Source organism: Bidens hawaiensis, unplaced genomic scaffold (genome assembly GCF_021521415.1).
Source record: "Bidens hawaiensis isolate Kalapana, Puna unplaced genomic scaffold, B.hawaiensis_p1.1 tig00011786_1, whole genome shotgun sequence".
NCBI classification, from domain to species: Eukaryota; Viridiplantae; Streptophyta; class Magnoliopsida; order Asterales; family Asteraceae; genus Bidens; species Bidens hawaiensis.
In genome coordinates this window covers 709,467-732,771 of record NW_027491934.1, presented here as the reverse complement: position 1 = coordinate 732,771, position 23,305 = coordinate 709,467, and the positions used below count along the sequence as shown (strand labels likewise).

Genomic DNA, 23,305 nt, shown 5'->3' with positions numbered 1-23,305 from the left:
AACATACATCACCATCCATGTTGAGAGTCACATGACCATCATGAGTTGAGTTTGAGCTTGAGTCTCCCTTTGAGTAGTAAGCAGATGATTCTGACCTTGAACTTGAACTTGAACTAACTTTTGCACCGTACATTCCCGGATCCTGAACCTGATCAGTTGGTGTCTCTTTCCGAACCATGTTTAGTTCAAAAGTTAGTAATTTATTGACTGCTGTTTCCAAATCAATATCGGCAAACACTTTATCTTCTCTTATCAAAACCGTGTACATTTCCCATTTCGGTGGAAGAGCATCAAGAAGTTTCTCTACTATCTCCTCTTCTTTGTATACAATAGAGTAATTGCTGAGTTCGTCATCAGGTGATAATATCTTGTGATGATATCATCAAGTGATTCATTTTTCAAATATTTGAACACCGAGAATTGGGTTTTGAGAAGCTTAATTTTGAATGCACGTATCCCCACATTACCTTCATATCGATTTTCTAGCGCTTCCCATAGCTCTCTAGCGGTTTTGTATTTCATGAAGGTGTGAAGAATCTCTTGTGGAAGAGCCATGGTGATCGCCGCATGAGCTTTACACTCTACCTCATACATTTTCCTTTTTTCCTCATCCATCTTACTGTACTTCTTTATTTGATCACGACCCTCAAACAAGGCCGTTGGTGGAATGTATCTATCTTGTATGCACACCCACATCTTAGCATCTTGATATTTAACATACTGTTCAAACCGATCTTTCCAAGCAACGAAATCGGTACCCTTAAGCATTTTCGGAGCCTTAGTTGCTGAAACGGCCTCAACTTCCATTTTCACCAGTTCCGTAATATTTATCGAAGTCATTGCTGAAAGTAACACAACTCAAAACACGAGGAAAGTATAAAATAGTTTTTTATTATTTTGAACAGTGCCCAGTAGGCGAAGTTATGCTTAACTTCGCTTAAGCTTAACTTCGCTGATTTTCTACAACTTCGCTTACTCAGATGGCGAAGTTATACTCAACTTCGCTTCCTTCTTAACTTCGCCTGATGTTAACTTCGCTTAATTCAAGCGAACTTGTGAGACAAGAGAAGTTAATGATAATTTCGCTTAAACTAATATCTTCGCCTAAACCCTACGAACAGTGACGGCAACTTCGCCTGATGAACACAAGGTTTTTGCAGGTTTTAGTTTGACGTATTGCGAGGTATGCGAAGGTGTAATGGGTTATATTTGATAGTGGGAGATGGGTAGGACACAAAAACTCGGTATTTCAACGTAAACTCGTCCCGCGAAGAATCGAACGGAACGATTTCTACACTCGTGTGATAATCCCGAACCACACAATCACGAGCAAATGCTTTGATACCAATTGTAAGTTCTCAGCCGGATCTACACGGAAGTATCTCGTACTACGTAGGTGCGGAATCCCTACGTAAGACGATACGAGCGTAGGATGCGATATACGTTAAACCCAAGCATAAAAACACGTTACAACACTCAAAAGACACGTTGTATTGCAACTCCTTTAACACGTGATATGCCAATCACAACTACACATTATCAAAAACATACTTACAAACAAGCCGTAACCTAACACTTATATCATTCGACAACTTCGCCTAACATACTAGGCGAAGTTGTCAATAACTTCGCTTGTCCATAAGTTCGCTTATATCAGGCGAACTTGTGAGACAAGTTATCTAAAACATCAAAACAAAACACACTAACACGATTACAGACACTAGATACTGAACTACTGACATCATGTACCAACAATATTGAAAGGGTCAAACATGAGGTCTAATGGGTAATAATTCGGATTGGATAATAGCACAAACAACCAACAAATAACAAACTGATCTGATGGTCTTAGAGATATGCGATGGGGATTTGGCCACACCCATCGCGTATCGCTATGGGGTGGGTGGCCAGATCTCCAAACTTTGCAAAAATGGCATTTTTGGCACCTGGAGTTGTTTTAAAGCGCTTTTAAGGCATGCTAAGGACCGAAAAAGATGTTTTTGAGACTAGACAAGTATAAAACTATAATGTAACATAAAATCCATCATTTTGATTATATCAAAGGTCTCGGTTTACAAAACGGGTCGGTTTACATGATAAACAAATACAAAAACGAATACACTATTGACTCGAAATTGACGAATGTCACAGTATCAATCCTTTTAGAGACTTGATTAGTCTTCATAGTACTTGACCAGTTCTTCTATCCATCTATAACTTTCCTTTGTGGCTATGCATGAAAAGAAAATACATATTGATGTCATTGTTAATTCAGGGTCCTAAACAACCCGGTAATGACATTGATGTTTATTTATCTCCTTTAATGGATAACCTTAAAACCCTATGAGGCCAAGGTCTAGACGTGTATGATGCTTATGAAAAGGCGACCTTCTTGCAAGCCATGATTTTTTTGCACTATAAGTGATTTCCCAACATATGCCAATTTTTTAGGATATAGTACGAAAGGGAAACAAGCTTATCCTGTATGTGAAGACAAAACAAGCTCTATAAGGTTAAAACATTGCAAAAAAAAACTGTGTATGTGGGTCATCGACGATTTCTTTCGCGAAATCACCATTATCGAACACTTACAAAAGAATTTGACGGAAATGTTGAGCTCGAAAGAGCTAGGAAAGATTCTGATGCTTATTCGAAAGTAGAAAATATGAATACGGTTCTGGGAAAAAGAACTCGTACTGAGAAAGTAGACAATTGGAAAAAGAGGTCTATATTTTGGGATTTACCTTACTGGAAAAGCTTGTAAGTTCGTCATTGTCTAGATGTTATGCATATTGAGAAAAATGTATGTGAAAGTTTGTTGGGTTTATTGTTAGACATTCCCGGAAAAACCAAAGATGTGATTAAAGTTTGTAAAGACATGGAAAAAATGGGAATACGTCCGGAGCTTGCCAAGTTGAGAGAGCTCAGAGTATTTATCTTCCACCAGCATGCCATATGATGTCAAAAGAAGAGAAAAGAAAGTTTTGTCAATGATTGCACGATATTATAGTTCCATCTAGTTATTCAGCAAACATTAAAAGGCTAGTGTCGGTGAAAGATCGTAAACTGCTTGGTATGAAGTCTCATGATTGTCATGTTTTGATGACACACATGATTCCTATTGCAATTCGTGGATTGCTACCCGAGGAAGTCCGACATACAATCACTGAACTTTGTTTTTCAACATGATTAACTCAAAGGTTATTAATCCAGAAGATTTAGATAAGTTGGAAAAGGGTATTTATATTACCCTTTGTGAACTAGAAATGTACTTTCCACCATCCTTTTTTGATATAATGGTCCATTTAGTATCTCATATCGTAAAAGAGATGAAGTCTTGTGGTCCGGTATTCCTACGATACATGTACCCCTTTGAAAGATATACGGGTGTGCTAAAAGGTTATGTGAGAAACCGTAATCGACCAGAGGGTAGCATTGTTCAAGGGTATACTTCAGCAGAGGCGACCGAGTTCTGCACATGTATTGATATCACAACATTTATAGTACAATTGTTTTTTCTTAATTATAAATATCATCAAAATGATTGATTTATATATAGGTTATATGGAAGGAGTCAGAAGTATTGGTGTTCCTAAATCACTTCATTCAGGTCGACTTGTATGCATGGGAGGAGTTGGTAAGAAATTAACCGGCCCGCCATCTGATGAGCTACAAATTGCTCATTTTACTGTTCTACAACATATGACATGTATTGATCCGTATGTTAATGAACACAAGGAAATATTACGATCGACACATTTGCATAAATAAGAAAATTGGTATATCAAACAACATAGGCAGTTGTTTTCAGATTTGTTGAAAAAGAAGATGGAAGAAACTTATAGTGAACCGAACTTTGATAAAACTGTGGAGAAGTAATAAATAACTATTCTTAAATAATAAAGAAAAAGAAAAAGAATACGTTTCTTAGAGAATAAGAAACGTTGGGTTTTTATAAATAAACTAAAGGTTTATAAATTACTTTCAAACTAAAGGTTTTTAAGTAAAAAGAGATTTTGAACTAAAGGTTCATCGAGGTAGAGTTTATAAAATGAGAATAAAGTTCTTAAGTCGGATTGTATATCCGACTAACAAACATTTATACTCGTACTATTGGTGCGAGATAACAAGGGAAAGACCCTCGGACGGTGTTTGAAGCCGATCCAAATCAAAAGGTGAATACGCCCCAACTTTTACAAACTTGTTTTCAAACGAGTCAAAGGTTTTATGTGAAAAACTTTACATGAGACTAAGTGTCTCTAAAAACATTATGAATAAGAGTAAAAGCCTAGCCCTCAGGCTGTAGTATACTTTTGTCTAGATTCTTACATATGTGGTAAAATGCGGTGGGCACATCGCACCACGTTTGGTCACGACCTCCAGCCATGATGGGCCGGAGCTAAGTACGTTCGAGTGAGAATGACTATGTGTATATTTATGGTACCTAAGTATGTCGAAACGCTGCGGTGTTTTGCTAGGGTGACCTAGTGTAGAGACTCAAGTTTATAATGATATTGTTTTATCTTAATTATTTCTAAGCCAAGATGGGCCGAGGCTTACGTGGTCTCGGGGCTGATTAAGTAAAAGAAAATGTTTTAGCGTCAGCATATTCACCAGCATTCATTGCTAACGTATTTTCTTAACATTTTGCAGGTAATCAAGAATAGGGCTTGAAGAACGAAGTGCTCATGATTCCGATGGCTCGGATATTTTGTTAACTTAAATATTAATGAATGGTGGTTTTGTAAACTTATAAACAAGTAAAACTTAGATGAGACTTTTATCTCATCTTTTGTAATGTAAATATTTACAACTTAAATCCACATGCTTTATAAAGTCTTCCGTTAATAACCCGTAACTCTGATTTATTTACAAATGTGGTACCAACTGATGGTCACAGTCCTAGGCCTTAGATGGAGGTGTGACAAAGTGAGAGGTAGAGGGTTCAAACCTCACTATCACAAATTTATATGGGAGATATGAGGGATGACCCTGGCTTGCCAGGGTTCGAAACCTGATCTCGCCCGGTTTTATCGGCTCCTTGTTTTCGTGCCATTTGACGGGGGTGGGGGTCGGGTTTTATCCGGTGGATCCCTTAGTAGTTGGACCGCTAGGGGCTCCGTCCGTCCGGACTAGTGGCCAGCTCGGGCTACCTTTAGCCAATGGGGTCCGCGTACGGAGTATCCTGCGTTACTTAGTTGGTCGTTCAAAAACAATTATAATTATAACTTTCAATATATTGCAATTTTAATCCAAACTTAAGCTTTTTACCTCCTTATGCTTCCATCCTTAAACCTTAAGGACTAAATTGCAAATAATACCATTCTTATCATCCTAACCCGTTTTACTGTCACACCCCAACCTACGGCGGAAATGCCGGGGCGCGAACTGATTGCTCACAGCTTTTCAAATGTTACTATCATGCAATTTTATTTAAATGACAATATCTATTGATTAAATTAAGTTCTCAAATAAATCAAATACAAACAAATACATAATCCATAATCATACAACGATACAATTTATATTACAAATGATCTTGATTAATTATTTTCTAACTTAAATTCTTCACTAAGTCTTCACTAACCTGCATTAAATTTCTACGATAGCCTGCATATGCGTATAAAATAGAATTTTGTCAACAACACATGTTGAGTGAGCAACACACCAGTTTAAATGTACATATAGTATATATATAAAAATAAATATTGCAATAAGTCATATGAGAATAACAAATTAACCAAATGAGCAAGTATAACTAAGATGTCGAGAAGCACAAAGGCTAACGACTGGCGTATGATCATACTATTATGAGATTATGTTGGACATCTCCGAATGCGAAAGCATATAAAGCTAGTAAGCACATAAACAAGGTATAAGTTGTTAACACATAAGACAATAGTTGTAGTTTTGAGTATCGGTATATATAAGAAATATAATTTATGCATATGTCCCCAAAACGTGAAAAAACGAGTAAAAAGAGGGGATGTGGTACTCACCTCAAAGACGAACAAAAGGAAGATTAAGATAGTAAGAATGCGGGAAAGTCACACGCGAATGTTAACGCCTAATGAGGAAAAGAGAAATACGAATATGCTAAGTGAATGTACAAGATTGATTAAGAAAACTCGATAACCATTTAGTTAATATTATATCCCTTTAATATAATAATATATATAAAGATTTATTATATAAAACAATATCCCTTTTTCATATACTTATAATTTGTTATATAAAATTATTAGTTTGGTTTATATATAGGTAAAACGCATCTTAAAAATAATACTATTAGTTTTAGAAATACATTTATATATATAGTTTACTTGATTTATATATACCAAAATATTAGTTTTAAGTATTTATATATATACATATATGCTTACATATACACATATGATGAAAACATGAGAAAAACATGTATTATAGAGTCGGTTTTCACGAAAAACTTTAAGTAGTTATTATTATTAATAATATGATTATTGAATGTTCAAAAAAAAGAAATCTTAAAATTCCGGGGTGTAGAGATTCAAACCCGCGACCTCCATCCCGTGATAAAATTTCGTTACCAGCACGGCCATCCAGCAATATGCAACATAACCCAACGCCAAAACAATATAAACGAACAGCAACATCACAGATTCAAATAAGAACCCTAACCGATTCAATTTTCCCAAATCTGTTAGTGTTAAACAAATTAGCCTTAGGGCTTTTAATCAGAACGATATTGCGATCTTAATCATGTATTCAATTACCTTAAAAGGTGACCAGAAGTGGGTGAACAGAAGCAGAGCAGGGCCGACACTAAAGGTTGATGAATGGACCAGAAAAAGATTATGATTGATCAATTAATTAGAGGGTTTATGATCGAGAGGGTGAAAGGATACTAGCTGTTGGTTTAATTGAATTTATAACTATAGATCTCGTGTTCATCAAGGTCAATAAACGTCGGTTAGGTATTTAGGGAAGAACGGATCAATCTTGATCGTATTAACATAATTATTGTGTTGGTTAAGGCTGATATTAACGATAATAAGGGATCTACAAGATCAATCTCAACAATCAAACGAAAATTGAGGTCCAAGTTAGTGGTTTTAAGAATTCGGATCCAAGAAAGGAAAAATGGATACGGGTTTGGGTCATAGCAATATGGGTTATAACATAAATTTCAGTTTTAGTCCTAGGAATTTGAGGATGGGGAAAAATGGATAAAAGTTTTTTGGTTTAAAAATGCCAAAACAAGAAATCTAAGGTTATAAATAAAAATCTTAAAAATAATATTATAATAATTAAACAAATTGAACTTGATAACGCCATAAAATAGCCCGAACGTCGGACCTAGTCGGGTATTTAATAAATTTGAAAACCCGAGTTGTTACATTTACCCAACAACCCTGACCCGTAACCCATGTTTGTATCTTAACCCGATGACCCGTTTGATTTCTTGATCCTCAATTCTCGTGATAATTTTGAAATTGAATCAAGGATATTGTTGTTCTTATCCTATTCGGCCTAATCCTTGTATGTATATCAGTTTGTCCGACTTGATATTTGCTTACTTGTTTACTTGAATCGCATTCGAAGAGGTCCAACATAATCTGATTATAGTATGATCATACAACTCATTTTCTGGTAACAATGCCCATCCGCATGGCAAAGGTTTAGCCCTTTCTTTATGGTTTGATTGTTTGTTTATGTGCTATGGTTTAACTGGTTATTCTCACATGAACAGTTTTCATCTTTCTCTATTTATTATATATTATTATTGTTGTGTCCTAAACTAGTGTTTTACTAACTCAACATGTGTTGTTGACCAACCTTTCTATTCTATACGCATATGCAGGTTATTGCTTGAACTAGTTGCAAGATTTGGTGAAGACTTAATGCAGAATTTAAGTTAGAAGAATTATAATCAAAACTTATATTTGTATTCATTGTTTGTTTAATGAGTTGTTCTTTGTATCTGAATTTATTTGAATATTTAATTAAATTAAATAGATATTGTCACTTTTATATTATTACATGATAGTATCTTAAGAGCTGTGAACAATCAGCTCACGCCCCAGCATTTCCGCCGTAGGTTGGGGTGTGACACTTAGCAGGGGCGACCAACTTTGATTTAGGCGGGACGAGGAGTTTGGTTCCAAATTTGACAGAACCGATGGATTTGGTGAAAAGTTGTCAGTGTCGATGTATTTGAAACACATGGCTGGTTTTCATTAGCTCAAACACAACTCGTCGGCGGATTTGGTTCAAAAGTTGTCGATGCCAACGGCTTTTGTATGACTATTATGGGAATAAAAAAAAGTGGGTCATATGAAGAATCTATCTTCTCAAATATGTTATTTTGGAAATTTTCTCAATAATTTATTGTGTGCCATCTTTAAATTAATAGGTACAAATGCTTTAAAAGTTTTTTAGTTTATAATTAATATTGGTTATGTATTAAACATGTTAACCTTGAGTAGGCTTAACCTAATATCTCGATCGAGGATCAATTATCTAATCCCTGGTGAGCTTAGCTAAATGTTCTCCAGTGAGTTGATACTAACGATTTTTATTAAACCCGGTGACTGTGACCTGCAAAACCATACCATGAGCTCGTTGCAAGAATGGGAATAGGAGGGTCTTCTCGTAACCACCCTCCGGCGTGAGAATCAATCTGGTAAGTGATGATTATTCTTAGAGAGAATGAAAGAATGTCGAACCTTTTACCCTTGGTGTTCTCTTTGTATTTATAGCCGAGGGTGATTGGGTTAGCGGTCCCACGTAATGAAACATTCTATTCTTATGGTTGTATATTATAAGGCTCTTGATTGGTCAGAGAGATGGTGTACCAAAATCCTTGTCGTGGGTAGGTACGGCGTTGGCACATTCTCATTAGTCTATCGTGCGTTCGTGGATAGTACGGGAATGCCAACATGTGATTGGTATTTCCCTTCCTTGTGACATGTTGTCATGTACTATGTCCGGACAAGTCTTCCACTGAAATTCTTTAGTTATAAATTACAAAGTGCTTCTTCCACGGAAGAATTGTATCTCTATACACGGAAGGTATTCTTCATATAGGTGGTTGTCCTTATTTTAACAGTACTTCCTCTGTATATCCCCCTGCGGAAGATCTTCCGCATCCGCAGAGGAATCTATCCTCTTGTTATGTGGGTAATTTGGTATCCTACCTCCACAGAGGCCACACATAATTAATTTCAAGTAGAAAACCCTAAAAAGTACGATAAAGGTAAGAATTATATATAAGGCATGCGGGCACGTTAACAAACTTTAATGAGTGAAATTTATGTTAGTTTGTTCGTTTAATTTACAAAAAATATTATTCATGTTTTGTAAAATCCCTAAAGTTTTAATACCAATTTTGTCAATTTAGGAAGTTTAGGGACCAATTAGTCATTTAGTTAAAGATATGTGGAATCGACACATGTCCTATGACCCATCACCATGAAAAAGACACATGTCACGTGGTGGCAACATGGAAGAACACATGTCAACATGTAACCACATGTATCCTCACAAAGTGACATGTGGCTAATGACTAATAAATTATAGTACCACATGTCAACACCAAATAGCACGACTCATCATCAAGAATGACACATGTCGCATGGTGGTGATTGGCGGTCCGACAGAGGATGGCTATAAATAGTGAAAATGGGCTCCTTATTGTGGCATCCAAAAACACAAAACCACTTTCACTTCTCGTAGTTTGTGCCATCGAGTTGGAGTCCTGACGCCAATCTAGACTTTCTACGTCCCATACCCCAACACCCTACATATAGTCAAAGTACTCCTCGTTCATCCTTAAGCGATATACCCATTTTAAGGTAAGAGGTATGTTTAAGATATTATATTTAATTGCTTAGATCCTAGTCGAGGGTATAACCTAAACCATGAAAAGTTTATAGATATATTTAAGCTTTATATATATATATATATATATATATATAGACTTACAAAATTAGACGTTTCTTTATTATTAAGAAACATAAAGTTTTACATGCAAATGTTATTGTTAATTGGCTTTCTTCTAAATGAAGAAACATTAATTTATTTATATAAAATATATTTATAAATAATTAAACAAGAAAATCATGACGGGCATGTAGTAACTGGAAGGGTGAAAATACCGATAGTTGAGTTTCTTGTCTAAGGAAAGTAATTCGTATAAATCCCAATCAACCGCGGGACCCGTTTACTTTCCTGGAGAGCTTAATGAGAGTGTTCAAACCTATTAGGCCAAAGTATGCCACACCAAACGTTATGCGAACTAAAATAAACTTTTTGAATAAAAATGACTTTTATATCAAAATAAATGTTTTATAAAGGTTTAAAGATACAAATTAGAATAAAGGTCTAAAGCTAGATCACTTGATCTAGATATTCATACAAAGATATTCTCGTAACTACAGGTTCGAGATAACATGCACAACATAAATCAGTAAAGACATTTTGATCATAACAAAGGTGAGTACATTGATCTAAAACTAACGCGAAGGCGTTCAGCATTTTACATATGATTTACAAATCAAAACACATGGCTTGAATGGTTTTCAAAATGTTTGATGTGTAAAGGTAATCTAACGACATAGCATTCAGGCCATAAGTGCACGTATAGTTGGATCCAGTATTATACACGTGTTACGGATGAAAGGCCGTAACATGGCTAGTAAAGAGACTCAGTTGTAGGCATACGTAAACTACGGTCAATCTGAGTAAAAAGACTCGTGTGCTCCGTGGTTGTACACTCGGGTGAAATAGTCCCGCTGAGTGTGTAGATATACTAATACAAATTACGATTGAACAAGTTTTAAATTCTTGCCAACATAAAATACTTTATGTATGTTAATGTTATTCACCAGCTTTTAGCTGACGTATTATTTTTAACATTTTCAGGTAATCAGTAGTAAGTGATAAGGGCAATAGAATAACATGGAGACAGCTCATTGGAGATATAGAAGGATCTGTGGGATCATTTTGTTAAACTCCTTATAAACATGATTATGTTAAAATAAATGTTTTATATTATCAAGGGTATTTAAATCCCTGTTTATATAAAGAAATATTTTGTCAAAATAATTTTCCGCTACAACAAAATAATCTCTGATATATTTTCAAAACCGATACCAACTATTGGTCATAATTCTAGGCCCCTATGGCCGGGTGTGACAGGTTGGTATCACAGCCACATGTTTTAGCGAATTAGATATTTGATAAGTATCTAGGCTCTAACCAAATTTATTACGGATAAGATAGGTGTATTTAGTAAACGTTTAGGCAGAGTAAATAACACCTACATATTTTTCTCGTCTATAGAATGTCGAAGAAAGGGAACTCGAATATCGAAGTTAACAGCGGACCCTCGAGGAATACAATAGGGAGATTAAAGAAAACAGCTGTTAATCATGAAACCGATACTACCCCGATAAACGAAAGTCAATTTGTTCGAAAGGAGGAGATGAAACATCTAATTACTAAAGGAATTGCTGAAGCTTTACCAGTCATGCTCAAAGCTATAAAAGAACAAGAATCTTTGGGCAAGGAAATGTATAACAAGTTAGAAAGAGAGGAAGAAGAGTATGCCATCTCTAATGCTGATAGTGACTCTGAAGAAGAAAAGCTGAAGAAAAATAAGGCTAAACATCAAGGATGTACATACCGGGCATTCCGAGGCTATAAACCGACCGAATTTGATGGTAATGAAGGTGCAGTAGCGACACTGCGCTGGATAGAGAAGATTGAGAAAGTGTTAGCCATTAGCAAATGTGCTAACGAGGGTAAAGTGTTGTATGCTTCCAACTTATTTAAAGATGAAGCATTGGAATGGTGGGACTCTATCATTCAAGCCAAGGGAAGCACAAATGCTTACTCCATGGAATGGGAAAGAATTTAGTGGCATGATTACCCGAAAAGTTTTCCCTAAATATGAACAAAAACAGATGAAGGGAAAATTTCTAAATCTAAAAATGGATGGTTCTGATCTAAAAGACTAAAACTCCAAATTCTTTGCAATACTCAAGGTTGGTACCTCAGTTGGTAACACCAGAGTCAGTGAAAATCAATCAATACATTTGGGGTTTAAATAGTAAGATCAGGGATGTGGTTAAGGCAGCAATGCCGGCCACAATGGATATAGCGACAAAGCTAGCTGGAGTCCTAACTGAAGGAATGATAAGAACACTGAAGGAAAAAGAAAAGAAGAAGGTAACTAAGGTGTAAGAGAGTTTAAAACTGAAGAGTGAATCAAAGAAATCTGATAAGAGATCAGGTAATAAGGTGTTTCAACCTTCAATCCCTGAATGCAAGACTTGAAAACGAAGGCATCTAGGAAAATGCCGATTTGAGAAATTTTGCAAATATTGCAACATTTCTGGTCATTTGACCGAGGAATGTTACACCAAGAATAAAGACATTACGTGTTTTGGCTGTGGAGAGAGGGGCACGTCAAAACAACATGTCCAAAGTTGAACCAAGTCGGTGGAAGTGGCACCAAGACTGATGGAGGTGCAAGGAAAGGAAATGCACGAGCTTTCGTTCTTAACACTTGTGAAGCCGCAGAGATACCAGACGTTGTTACCGGTACGCTTCCTGTAAATAATACGTATGCTAGGGATTTATTTGATTCTGGTGCAAATCAAAGTTTTATAGATTATAAACTCAGTAGTCTATTAAATAAACCCTTAGCAAAGTTAGACCAAACCTACGAAGTCGAAATAGCAAACGGAGAACTAGTCAAGATATCTGAAGTATTAGAAGAAGGTGAAATTACCTTGGCGGGGCATATCACTCCTATGCGCTTATTGCCCATGGAACTAGCAGGATTTGATGTAGTGCTCGGTATGGATTGGTTAGTTAACAATCAAGCTCGTATCATTTTCCACAAAAAGATTATAGAAATTCATACACCAAAAGGAGAAAAGATTCAAATTGAAGGAGACAAAAGTGCTGGTCATGTTAGTATAATCTCGATGATTAAAGCTAACAAATGCATAAGAAAAGGATGTTAGCATTCATGGCATGTGTGATTAAAGAGCCAAAGTAGAATCAGATCTAGGACGTGCCAGTAGTTAAGGAGTACGTAGATGTATTTCCAGAGGAACTACCAGGAATCCCTCCAGGTAAAGAAGTGGAGTTTAGAATTGATCTGTTACCGGGTACAACTCCAATTGCTAATTCCCCATATAGATTTGCACTAACGGAAATGCAAGAGTTAAAGAAACAGTTGGATGAACTTTTGGAGAAGGGATTCATTCGACTTAGTTATTCACCATGGGGAGCTCCAATATTGTTCGTGAAGAAGAAAGACGGATCGATGAGAATGTGCATAGATTACCAAGCCTTAAACAAAGCAACTAGTAAAATAGATACCCGCTACCTAGAATAGACGATCTCTTTGATCAACTACAAGGAGCGAGCTTCTTTTCGAAGATTGATTTACGTTCAGGCTATCATCAACTAAAGGTGAAAGAAGAAGATATACCCAAAACAGCTTTCAGAACAAGGTACGGACATTATGAGTTCACGGTTATGCCGTTTGGACTTACTAATGCTCCAGCCGCATTCATGGATATGATGAATAGAATTTGTAAACCCTATTTAGATAAATTTGTAATCGTATTCATCGACGATATACTTATTTATTCTAAATCAGAGGAGGATCACAAAGTTCATCTCAGGATTTTACTTGAACTACTTAGAAATGAGATATTGTATGCTAAATTCTTCAAATGTGAATTTTGGTTCCACGAAGTACAAAATCTTGGACATGTGATCAATGCAAAGGGCATACAAGTAGATCCTGCAAAGATAGAAGCTATAACTAAATGGGAGATTCCAAAAACGCCAACCGAAGTTAGAAGTTTCTTAGGTTTGGCAGGTTATTATAGAAGATTCATAGAGAATTTCTCTCGGATAGCTGTCCCATTAACCTTATTAACTCGAAAGAATGTCAAATACGAGTGGGGACCCAAGCAACAGGAGGCATTCGATATTATAAGGCAAAAGCTTACAAATGCACCTGTACTTGCTTTGCCAGAGGGTACGGAAAACTTTGTGGCATATAGTGATGCATCTCACACAGGATTGGGTTGTGTCCTTATGCAAGGAAACAAGGTTATAGCTTATGCTTCAAGACAACGAAAAGTACATGAAAAGAATTATACAACTCACGAGCTAGAGTTAGGTTCCACAATATTCTCGCTGAAATTATGGAGGCATTATCTCTATGGAGTTAAATTCATCGTGTACACTGATCATAAAAGCTTAAAACATATCTTTGATTTGAAAGAACTTAGTATGCGTCAAAGAAGATGGATGGATACCCTAAATGATTATGACTGTGAAATAGTCTATCATGAGGGTAAAGCTAATGTAGTAGCCGACGCATTAAGTCGAAAAGAAAATGAAAAACCCAAGATGGTTAGAGCATTAAGATTAGAGGTACAAATAGATCTAATTCAGCAAATAAAGAATGCTCAAAAGAAAGCAATGGAAGAAAACCATATTACTGAAGAAAAACGAAATGGTACCATTGACTTATTAGTCAAGGGTGAAGATAATATTCTCATATTAGGGAAGAGAGTCTGGGTACCAATGATAGGAAAGTTATAAGAAAAGATTCTCGAAGAAGCCCATAAATCCAAATACATGATGCATTCTGGAAGTGACATGATGTATCATAACCTTAAAAATGATTATTGGTGGATAGGCATGAAGAAAGATATTGCCATCTATGTTGCTAAATGTTTAACTTGCTCTAAAGTTAAAGCAGAACATCAAAAGCCGACAGGTTTTCTACAGCAACCAGAAATACCAACTTGGAAATGGGATATGATAACCATGGATTTTATAATGAAGTTACCAAAAACTTCACGACAAAATGATGCGATCTGGGTTATCCTAGATAGACTTACAAAGTCTGCCCATTTCATACCAATTCAGGAATCATATAACATAGATAGGTTAGCACAATTATATGTGGATAACATAGTATCTTTACATGGAGTGCCACTATCCATTATTTCTGACAGAGATAGTCATTTCACGTCCCATTTTTGGAAAAGTTTCTAGAAAGCGATGGGTACGCGTTTAAACATTAGCACTTCTTATAATCCACAAACTGATGGACAAAGCGAACGAACAATTCAAACATTGGAAGACATGCTCCGAGCTTGCGTGATAGATTTTGGAGGTAGTTGGGATATCCATTTACCCATAATGGAATTTTCCTACAACAATAGTTATCACACAAGTATTCAAGCCTAAACATTAGAGATATTATACGGGCGTAAATGTAGAACACCGGTGTGTTGGTCAGAAATTGGAGAAAATCAAATGTCAGGACCTAAAATAGTTCAAAATACGATTGACAGAGTGATACAGATCCGAGAACGTTTAAAAGCATCCAGAGATAAACATAAAAGTTATGCTGATGTTCGTCGGAGACCATTAGAATTTCAGGAAGGTGACATGGTCTTACTAAAGGTATCACCTTGAATAGGCGTAGTTCGATTTGGCAAGAAAGGAAAGCTGAGTCCTCGTTTCGTTTGACCATTCAAGGTTCTCGGAAAGATCGGACCAGTTGCCTATCAAGTGGAACTACCAGAAGAGATGAAAGGAGTACACAATGTATTTCACGTGTCAAACCTACGCAAGTGTTTGGCCGACGAAACTATTAAAATGCCTTTAAAAGATGTGCAGATAAACGAAAAACTTAAATTTGTAGAACAACCAATCCAAATTGAGGACAGCCAAATCAAATTCCTCAAACGGAAAAGATTGAAACTCGTTAAAGTTCGATGGAATTCTAGGCGTGGTCCAGAGTATACATGGGAACTTGAGTCAGAAATGCGAAATAAGTACCCACACTTATTTGATCAATCTCGAGAACGAGATTAATTCAAAGGTGGGGAGGATGTAACATTCCTAAAGTTTTAATACCAATTTTATCAACTTAGGAAGTTTAGGGACCAATTAGTCATTTAGCTAAAGATATGTGGAATCGGCACATGTCCTATGAGTCATCACCATGAAAAAGACACATGTCACGTGGTGGCAACATGGAAGGACACATGTCAACATGTAACCACATGTATCATCACAAAGTAACATGTGGCTAATGACTAGTCAATTATAATGCCACATGTCAACACCAAATAGCACGACTCATCATCAAGAATGACACATGTCGCATGGTGGTGATTAGCGGTCCGACCGAGGATGGTTATAAATAGTAAAAATGGGCTCCTTATTGTGGCATCCAAAAACACAAAACCACTTTCACTTTCTCGAAACACATGGCTTGAATGGTTTTCAAAATGTTTGATGTGTAAAGGTAATCTAACGACATAGCATTCAGGCCATAAGTGCACGTATAGTTGGATCCAGTATTATACACGTGTTACAGATGAAAGGCCGTAACATGGCTAGTAAAGAGACTCAGTTGTAGGCATACGTAAAACTACGGTCAATCTGAGTAAAAAGACTAGTGTGCTCCGTGGTTGTACACTCGGGTGAAATAGTCCCGCTGAGTGTGTAGTTATACTAATACAAATTACGATTGAACCAGTTTTAAATTCTTGGCAACATAAAATACTTTGTGTATGTTAATGTTATTCACCAGCTTTTAACGGTAATCAGTAGTAAGTGATAAGGACAATAGAATAACATGGAGATAGCTCATTGGAGATATAGAAGGATCTATGGGCTCATTTTGTTAAACTCCTTATAAAACATGATTATGTTAAAATAAATGTTTTATATTATCAAGGGTATTTAAATCCCTGTTTATATAAAGAAATATTTTGTCAAATAATTTTCCGCTGCAACAAAATAATCTCTGATATATTTTCAAAACCGATACCAACTATTGGTCATACGTCTAGGCCCCTATGGCCGTGTGTGACAGGTTTCCAAACAAACAAATTCTTGGTGGAAAAATCCATTAAACATCAATTTATTTACAGTCACAATCTTACATGTGTAACTAACTCTTAAGTGGCACGAGTAACTAACATGTTTTCGTATGGGAACATGGCTAAGTGGCTAACCACATTTAGCCATGTGAAAGATAAAGGATAGAAGACAATGCATGTTGTACAATATTAGAAAGAAGTGTGGTCAGGACTAGATAACATGTTCGACTTAAATTGGTTAAGCGGGTTCTAAACAAAATGGTTATATAAAAATGGGATACTTTTAAAGATGAAATGGAACGGATTGTGACTAAAATGAGTTTGGGTTATATCAATCATTAAAAAAACATAAAATGCGTTAAAAAGTAATGTTTACATCGATATAAAAGGTAAATAAAGTATCACCATATGTTTATGGGTCAGCCTGAGCCGACCAATAAATGCTTTTTTACACATTGTATTTTATTTCAATGTTAACTATGTTGTTAGTAATAATCTTCTTGTACGTAGCTAAATATACTTAGCAACTATGGGCCCCGTTTAAACCAGAAGACAACAGTTAGGTCGGTTGGGTAACTTGTGAAATCAGGTCCAAACAAAATATGTAGAATGTGTCAATTTTGTTCATGTTAAAACCAAGGGCGAAGCTTGTATTGTGGCCAGAAAATTTATGCTCATTAGTGTAAATTTATACGTTTTTTGTTCGAAAATTTTAAACGTAGTGTAAATTTACCAGTTTTGATTCGAAAAATTTGAGACCGGCCACCCCAACGTTTCAAGCTTCGCCATTGGAGTCAAGACGGGTTGACAATGTGCTCCGATTGACTGAGTTGTTTTAGGAAAAAAATAATAATATATATCATGTGGACATAATATGTGGTGGAAATAAACAATGATCTATGTTAACTCATTTGGACCTGTTTTAAGTTAATAAGATGGAGTAATAGACTTAAACTAACCCGTTGTTTGACTTGAGATGATCCATTTGATCTGTTTAATAGTTACCCGAAACGACCCATTCATAGGCAAATTGGTCAAAATGGTAACCTCTACAACAACACTAATTAACAAAGAACTTCATGTATAGGTGTAATAAGTTACTAACTAACCATTCTTTCCTTCAAACTCTATAAATTTGACAATTTTCTATCAAATAACATTATAAACAAAATATATCCTTCAAATATCTTCTTGTTTCTCATGATCCTCTGATATAATCTTCTTCCAAAACCAATGTCTCTGCCACATCAACATCATCTCTTCGATAGGAACTCCTTTCGTTTCGGGTAGGAACACGTAAACAAAAAGCGTCATTATAGTGATCCAGCCCGCAAAGAACAAAAACAGCCCGAATTTCAACCCGCAAAGGAGAGATAGGAAAGATTGTGCTATGATGAATGTGAAGAATAAGTTGACCGCAACCGTGATGCTTTGACCTGCTGACCGTGTCTCTAACGGGAATATCTCACTTGGCACTGTCCAACCAAGTGGGCCCCACGACCACCCGAACGCCACAACAAAGAGACAAATAACAACTACCACGGCGATTGAATAACCCCGTGAGAGTTCTTGATTGTCTCCAAATTTAACGCCTAGTATTATGCCAACAATCACCTGTTTCAAAACACAAGATTGTAGTAGAATATTGAGTGGTGTGTGTATAAAGTCAAAACAGGTCAATATGGCCTATGGTTGCGGGCTAGAGGTTGGTTTTGGGCTCAAACTGAACCAAAAATAAGTATTCGGTTTTTGAAAACTGTTTGGTTTCTGTTTTTTCTGTATTTGAAAACCGTTTGATTTCATTTTTTCGGTTTTTAGTTTTCAAAATGGGTTTGGTTCGGTTTTGCAATTTGGACTCAAATTTTGGGCCCTAAAAAATGATCTTAGACTAAAACTTTGAGCCTAAATCCATTTTTGTTAAGTCATGATTAAGTGATTATTACACATGGCTACACCATTTATTAAGTATTTATGAATTACTTAACATTCAAAAATATAATTATAATACACAAATTCACTAATAAAAGTCAGGTTTTACGTGTTTGGTTTGGTGTTACTGCTCGGTTTGGCTTTTGTCACATCACACTGAAACAAACCGGGCATTTGGTTATTGAAAAAACATATAAACCAAACCGTCGGTTTTGGGTTTGGTTGGTTTATATGGTTTGTTTTTTTCCGTTTTTGGTACACGCAAAACCAAACCAAAATTCGGTTTCTGAAAATGATATAAAACCAAACTGTCGTTTTGAGTTGGGTTCTGTTATATTAGTTACTCCGGTTATGATTTGGTTATTTCGGTTTCATGCACACCCTTACATAATAATAGGTTAATGGGTGTGTGTGACTAGTCAGGTTGGGCAGACCAGCTGCAACACGTTGTTATCTGTTTCTAAAATTTTTTTAAAATAACTGATAGGTTAAATAAATATGATTACCAAACTAACTAAATCTGTTTATTTCAACTTTACCTGACAAATAATCATTTGAATGCCTCCACCAATCAACAAAAACCTTCTTCCTAATTTATCAACCGTCGTGATAGACACCAAAGTCGAAAGAGCAAGAACTGCACCCGTCAAAGCCGACGAATAAAGCGACGCATTCCCCTTAAACCCCATACTTTGAAACAACACCGGCGCATAAAACAATATCGAATTAATCCCAGACAATATCTGAAACATCGGCATACAAACCGCCATAACTAACTGCGGTCTGTTCCGCTTTTCCAAAATGTTCCTAAACGGGTGTTTTACCGAGTTAGCCAACTCACTTGCATCAACCATGTCTTCAAACTCGGCATCCACATTGTGGGTCCCACGTATTCGTTCCAAAACTTTTCTACCTTTGTCCTTTGACGCTTGTTCTATTAAGCTGTTTGGTGTTTCTGGTAAAAGTAACCCGCCAATTGTCATTAAAAGTGCGGGGGCGGCAGCTAGTCCTAGTGACAGCCGCCACCCCCAGTGGTCGAGCTTGCTCGTCCCGTAGTTAATCATGTTGGCTGAGAAGATTCCTAGAGTTGTCGCTAGTTGGAACATCATGTTTAAGCCTCCTCTGAGATGGGTTGGTGCCATTTCGGATAAGTAGAGTGGTATTGCCTTCAAAAAGTCGCACAAAAAAAAATTCAAACGGGTCGGGTCAGACTGGGTTGACTCGACAACACCTTTTTATCGTTTTTTATTACATAAAATAATTAATATTTGCGATACGAGCACCAAAACTATTATTGAAATAGTGATCCATTTTTTCAAAGAAAAAGCGAGTTAGCGCAAGGGTGTGAACAAGCCGAGCTGAGTTCTTTTACTTATACATATTATAATAACTTTTATACATTTATGATTATATTTTTAACACATACTATTTTTATTATAATTTTACATATAGTATTACTTATATCATTCATATATGTTTTTATTAATTAGTTAATTTTACTTATACAGATAACATATTTTTTTTACCTATTAATAAAATTGTCTGTGTATGATGGCTCACTTGTAGTCAAATTTCGGTTAAGTTTGGATAAAGTGATCAATATATCTTTGTAGATATTTTTATTAATTAGTTAACTGGACTTCAGCTCCTTTAAGCTTCATTCGATTCGACATTTTAATGAGCCGATCTCGAGTATCTAACAAGCTTACTTGGCTTGTTTACACCGCTACTTAGCATGCTTTATTCAACCCAATGTGTTAAATTTTTCATCCTCACATTATGGCTAATGCTATAAGTCAATATAACATTATCCTTCAATTAATATTTCCCTATTTATAGTCAACATTGTTAAAAATTCAACTTAAAATTAAATTGTGTGAGTGTGACACATTTGATGATATTTAATTCAAAATTCACTCAAAGTAGTGAGCACTTAGAAGTTAAAACTAAGAAGAGTAAACATGACAAAATATGCTTGTCAAGATGGGTTAAGTAACGGGTCAAAATAATTACCTGATTACCAAAGCCAATACCAACACCAAGCATGATTCGGCCCGCAAGCAGCATTACAAAGTTAAGCGCTGCGGCATTAAGTGCTGCACCAACAAGAAAACTGAGCCCGCCACAAATTATGCTGACCCGACGTCCATACATTTGTGTCACAGGTGATGCAAACAAAGTTGCAACCAAGCCAGCAAGGTATAATGATGAGGTGAATGCTGCTAAGCCTTGGTCATTGAACTTGCAATAGTTGTTTTCGTGTGAGTGCATCTTCTTTAAGTACACCTTTGGGAAGAACTTTTTAAGGAATGCATCCATGGATGTCACACCTCCTGGTTAAATCATGTTTGGTTAGCAGGATATTAGCGGTTAGCGGTCTATTTTAGGACCATGTTATGTAAAAAATGACACATTTTGCTCAAAGTTTGTATTATTTTTTGAAGAATAATTGGTATGTGTAATATGATTACAAAAGTCATATTGTTTTATTATTAATCTAAAATGATCTAGGAGATTTTATGTAGAGGTGTTCATGGTCTCGTTCAGATGGTTTCGATGAAACTTTTTAGATGAATCATTTATCGTTATCTATGGTTCCGATGAATGAAAAACTGGAACAATTTTTGCATTTTTATGGAAATAATTGATATGTGAAATACTTTTACAAACGTTATAGTATTGCGTTGTGAATGTGATATAAAGATGATTCATGAGATCTTATCACTTATGCATTAAAGTAAAACTTTTAATGACTTTTAAGTTATGACCCATTTAAATAAATTCAACTTTCTCTTACCAAACAAAAAAAAAGTAGAAACTAGGATCAATCAATCAATCACCCTTTAATGTTTTTAATATTAATTTGATTTTAGACAAAATTCTTAATTAAGAGTAGGTGGTGTTTATCCGGTCGGTTTCGGGTTATTTTGTTTAATCGAATATGAAAATTTTAAAACTAAAGTAAAATTCAAATACGATGTGAATAAGCTTATTCAAATTCAGGTCTATTTGATAATACCGAATTACCAAAACATATACATAAGTTTAAAAAAAAATCTAAAATTCGGTTCCTGAATCAAAATTTAATTTCGGTTGGTTTCGGATTTCGAGTTTCTCGAGCCCAATTCAAACAACCACCCATAAAATTTGGGGGTTAAAGAAAACAAAATCACCTGAAATTCCAATATCATAACCAAAAATTGATCCACCAACAGCAGCAACAATGCATGCAATGATGACGTAAGCAGTAACTCTTCCTTGATATTGTTCTGCTCTGTCCTTTGCCATTCCTGCTGGTGCAAAAGATCCTCCAGCCATCTTCACACACACACAGAGAAAAAAAGTGTTTGAAAGAGAGACTCAAGTTTCTGTAGGCAAATAATAATAATATTAATTGAATTTGTTATGAAGTTTGATGACTTTGAGGGTCCCAGAAATTAATAAATGCTTGTTGAGATGACTTCATCTTTATGGTTGCCAAAACAAATATCTAACTCTTGATTTAATATATGTATATATATGAATACAAATTTATAATCAATTTATAAAAATCAATATTTTCAAAAAAAAAAACAAAAAACAAAAATTGACAACTGTTTAGCATATTTTAATTCTTGAAGTTAATTAATAAAAATCCATTTATATAAATTTGATAGTATGATTCAAAGATAAGTTTTTAACAACTAGTTTCCTAATCAATATCTAACTCATATGTTAAAAATAACATCTAACTTCCAATAATAGATATTATATATTTATTTGAGGTATAAAGTTGTATTGTTTGGATGAGTGAATTGTATAATTTCAGCTATGATTCAATTAAGAGAAATTCATTCAGTTATAACTTCTTTTACCATTTATGACAATTTGTTTGGATACAAAAAATGAACTTCCAAATATTCGACTTGATCCGGTAACGATTTGCTATCTAATTTATAGAAAATAGAAATGTGTCGATTTTTTATAATCTTGTAATTAGGGGTGACAATTTTGACCCAAACCCTTTCAAATGAGTCAATTTGGGTTGTTTTAAAAGTTAAATGAGTTGGTTTGGGTAAAAGGTTTTAACTAAATGGGTCAAAATGAGTCATTTGAAATTCCATACTTTTATTTTCGGGTCAAAATGGGTCGACAAGTTCAAAGAAATGGGTCGATGTGGGTTAGTGTCCTAAGGAAATGTGAAAGATTTCGGATCGGAACGGGTTTTCGTACAAGACAAGTTTCTGCATGATACGAGTTTCAGATTGGAACGAGTTTGGTTCAGGTTTCAAGCCAAGACGAGTTTTCACCCTTGACGTGTTGGGTTTTGGTTTCTTTTGTTTCTTTCTGGTCGATTCCGGACTCGTTTTTGTTCGTTTTTTCAGTCTTGTTTTTGTTCGGTTTGAATTCTTTTAGTTTCGTTTTGATTGATTTTTTCGATATCGATTGATGTGGTCCAGTTTTGGCTTTTTGTTTCT

At 35.5% G+C, this 23,305-nt stretch overlaps 1 protein-coding gene across 1 annotated transcript; it reads right to left on the bottom strand.

Moving 5' to 3' along the window:
- Window positions 1–17,983: 17,983 nt before the first annotated feature.
- On the bottom strand, window positions 17,984–22,361 carry LOC143538964 (sugar carrier protein A-like). Its single transcript, XM_077032396.1, has 4 exons — window positions 22,022–22,361; window positions 20,862–21,181; window positions 19,388–20,014; window positions 17,984–18,533 (listed from the first exon to the last, which is right to left on the bottom strand). Exons 1-4 carry the CDS (start codon window positions 22,164–22,166, stop codon window positions 18,099–18,101), a joined length of 1,527 nt encoding a protein of 508 aa, XP_076888511.1. The 5' UTR covers window positions 22,167–22,361; the 3' UTR covers window positions 17,984–18,098.
- Window positions 22,362–23,305: the final 944 nt, after the last annotated feature.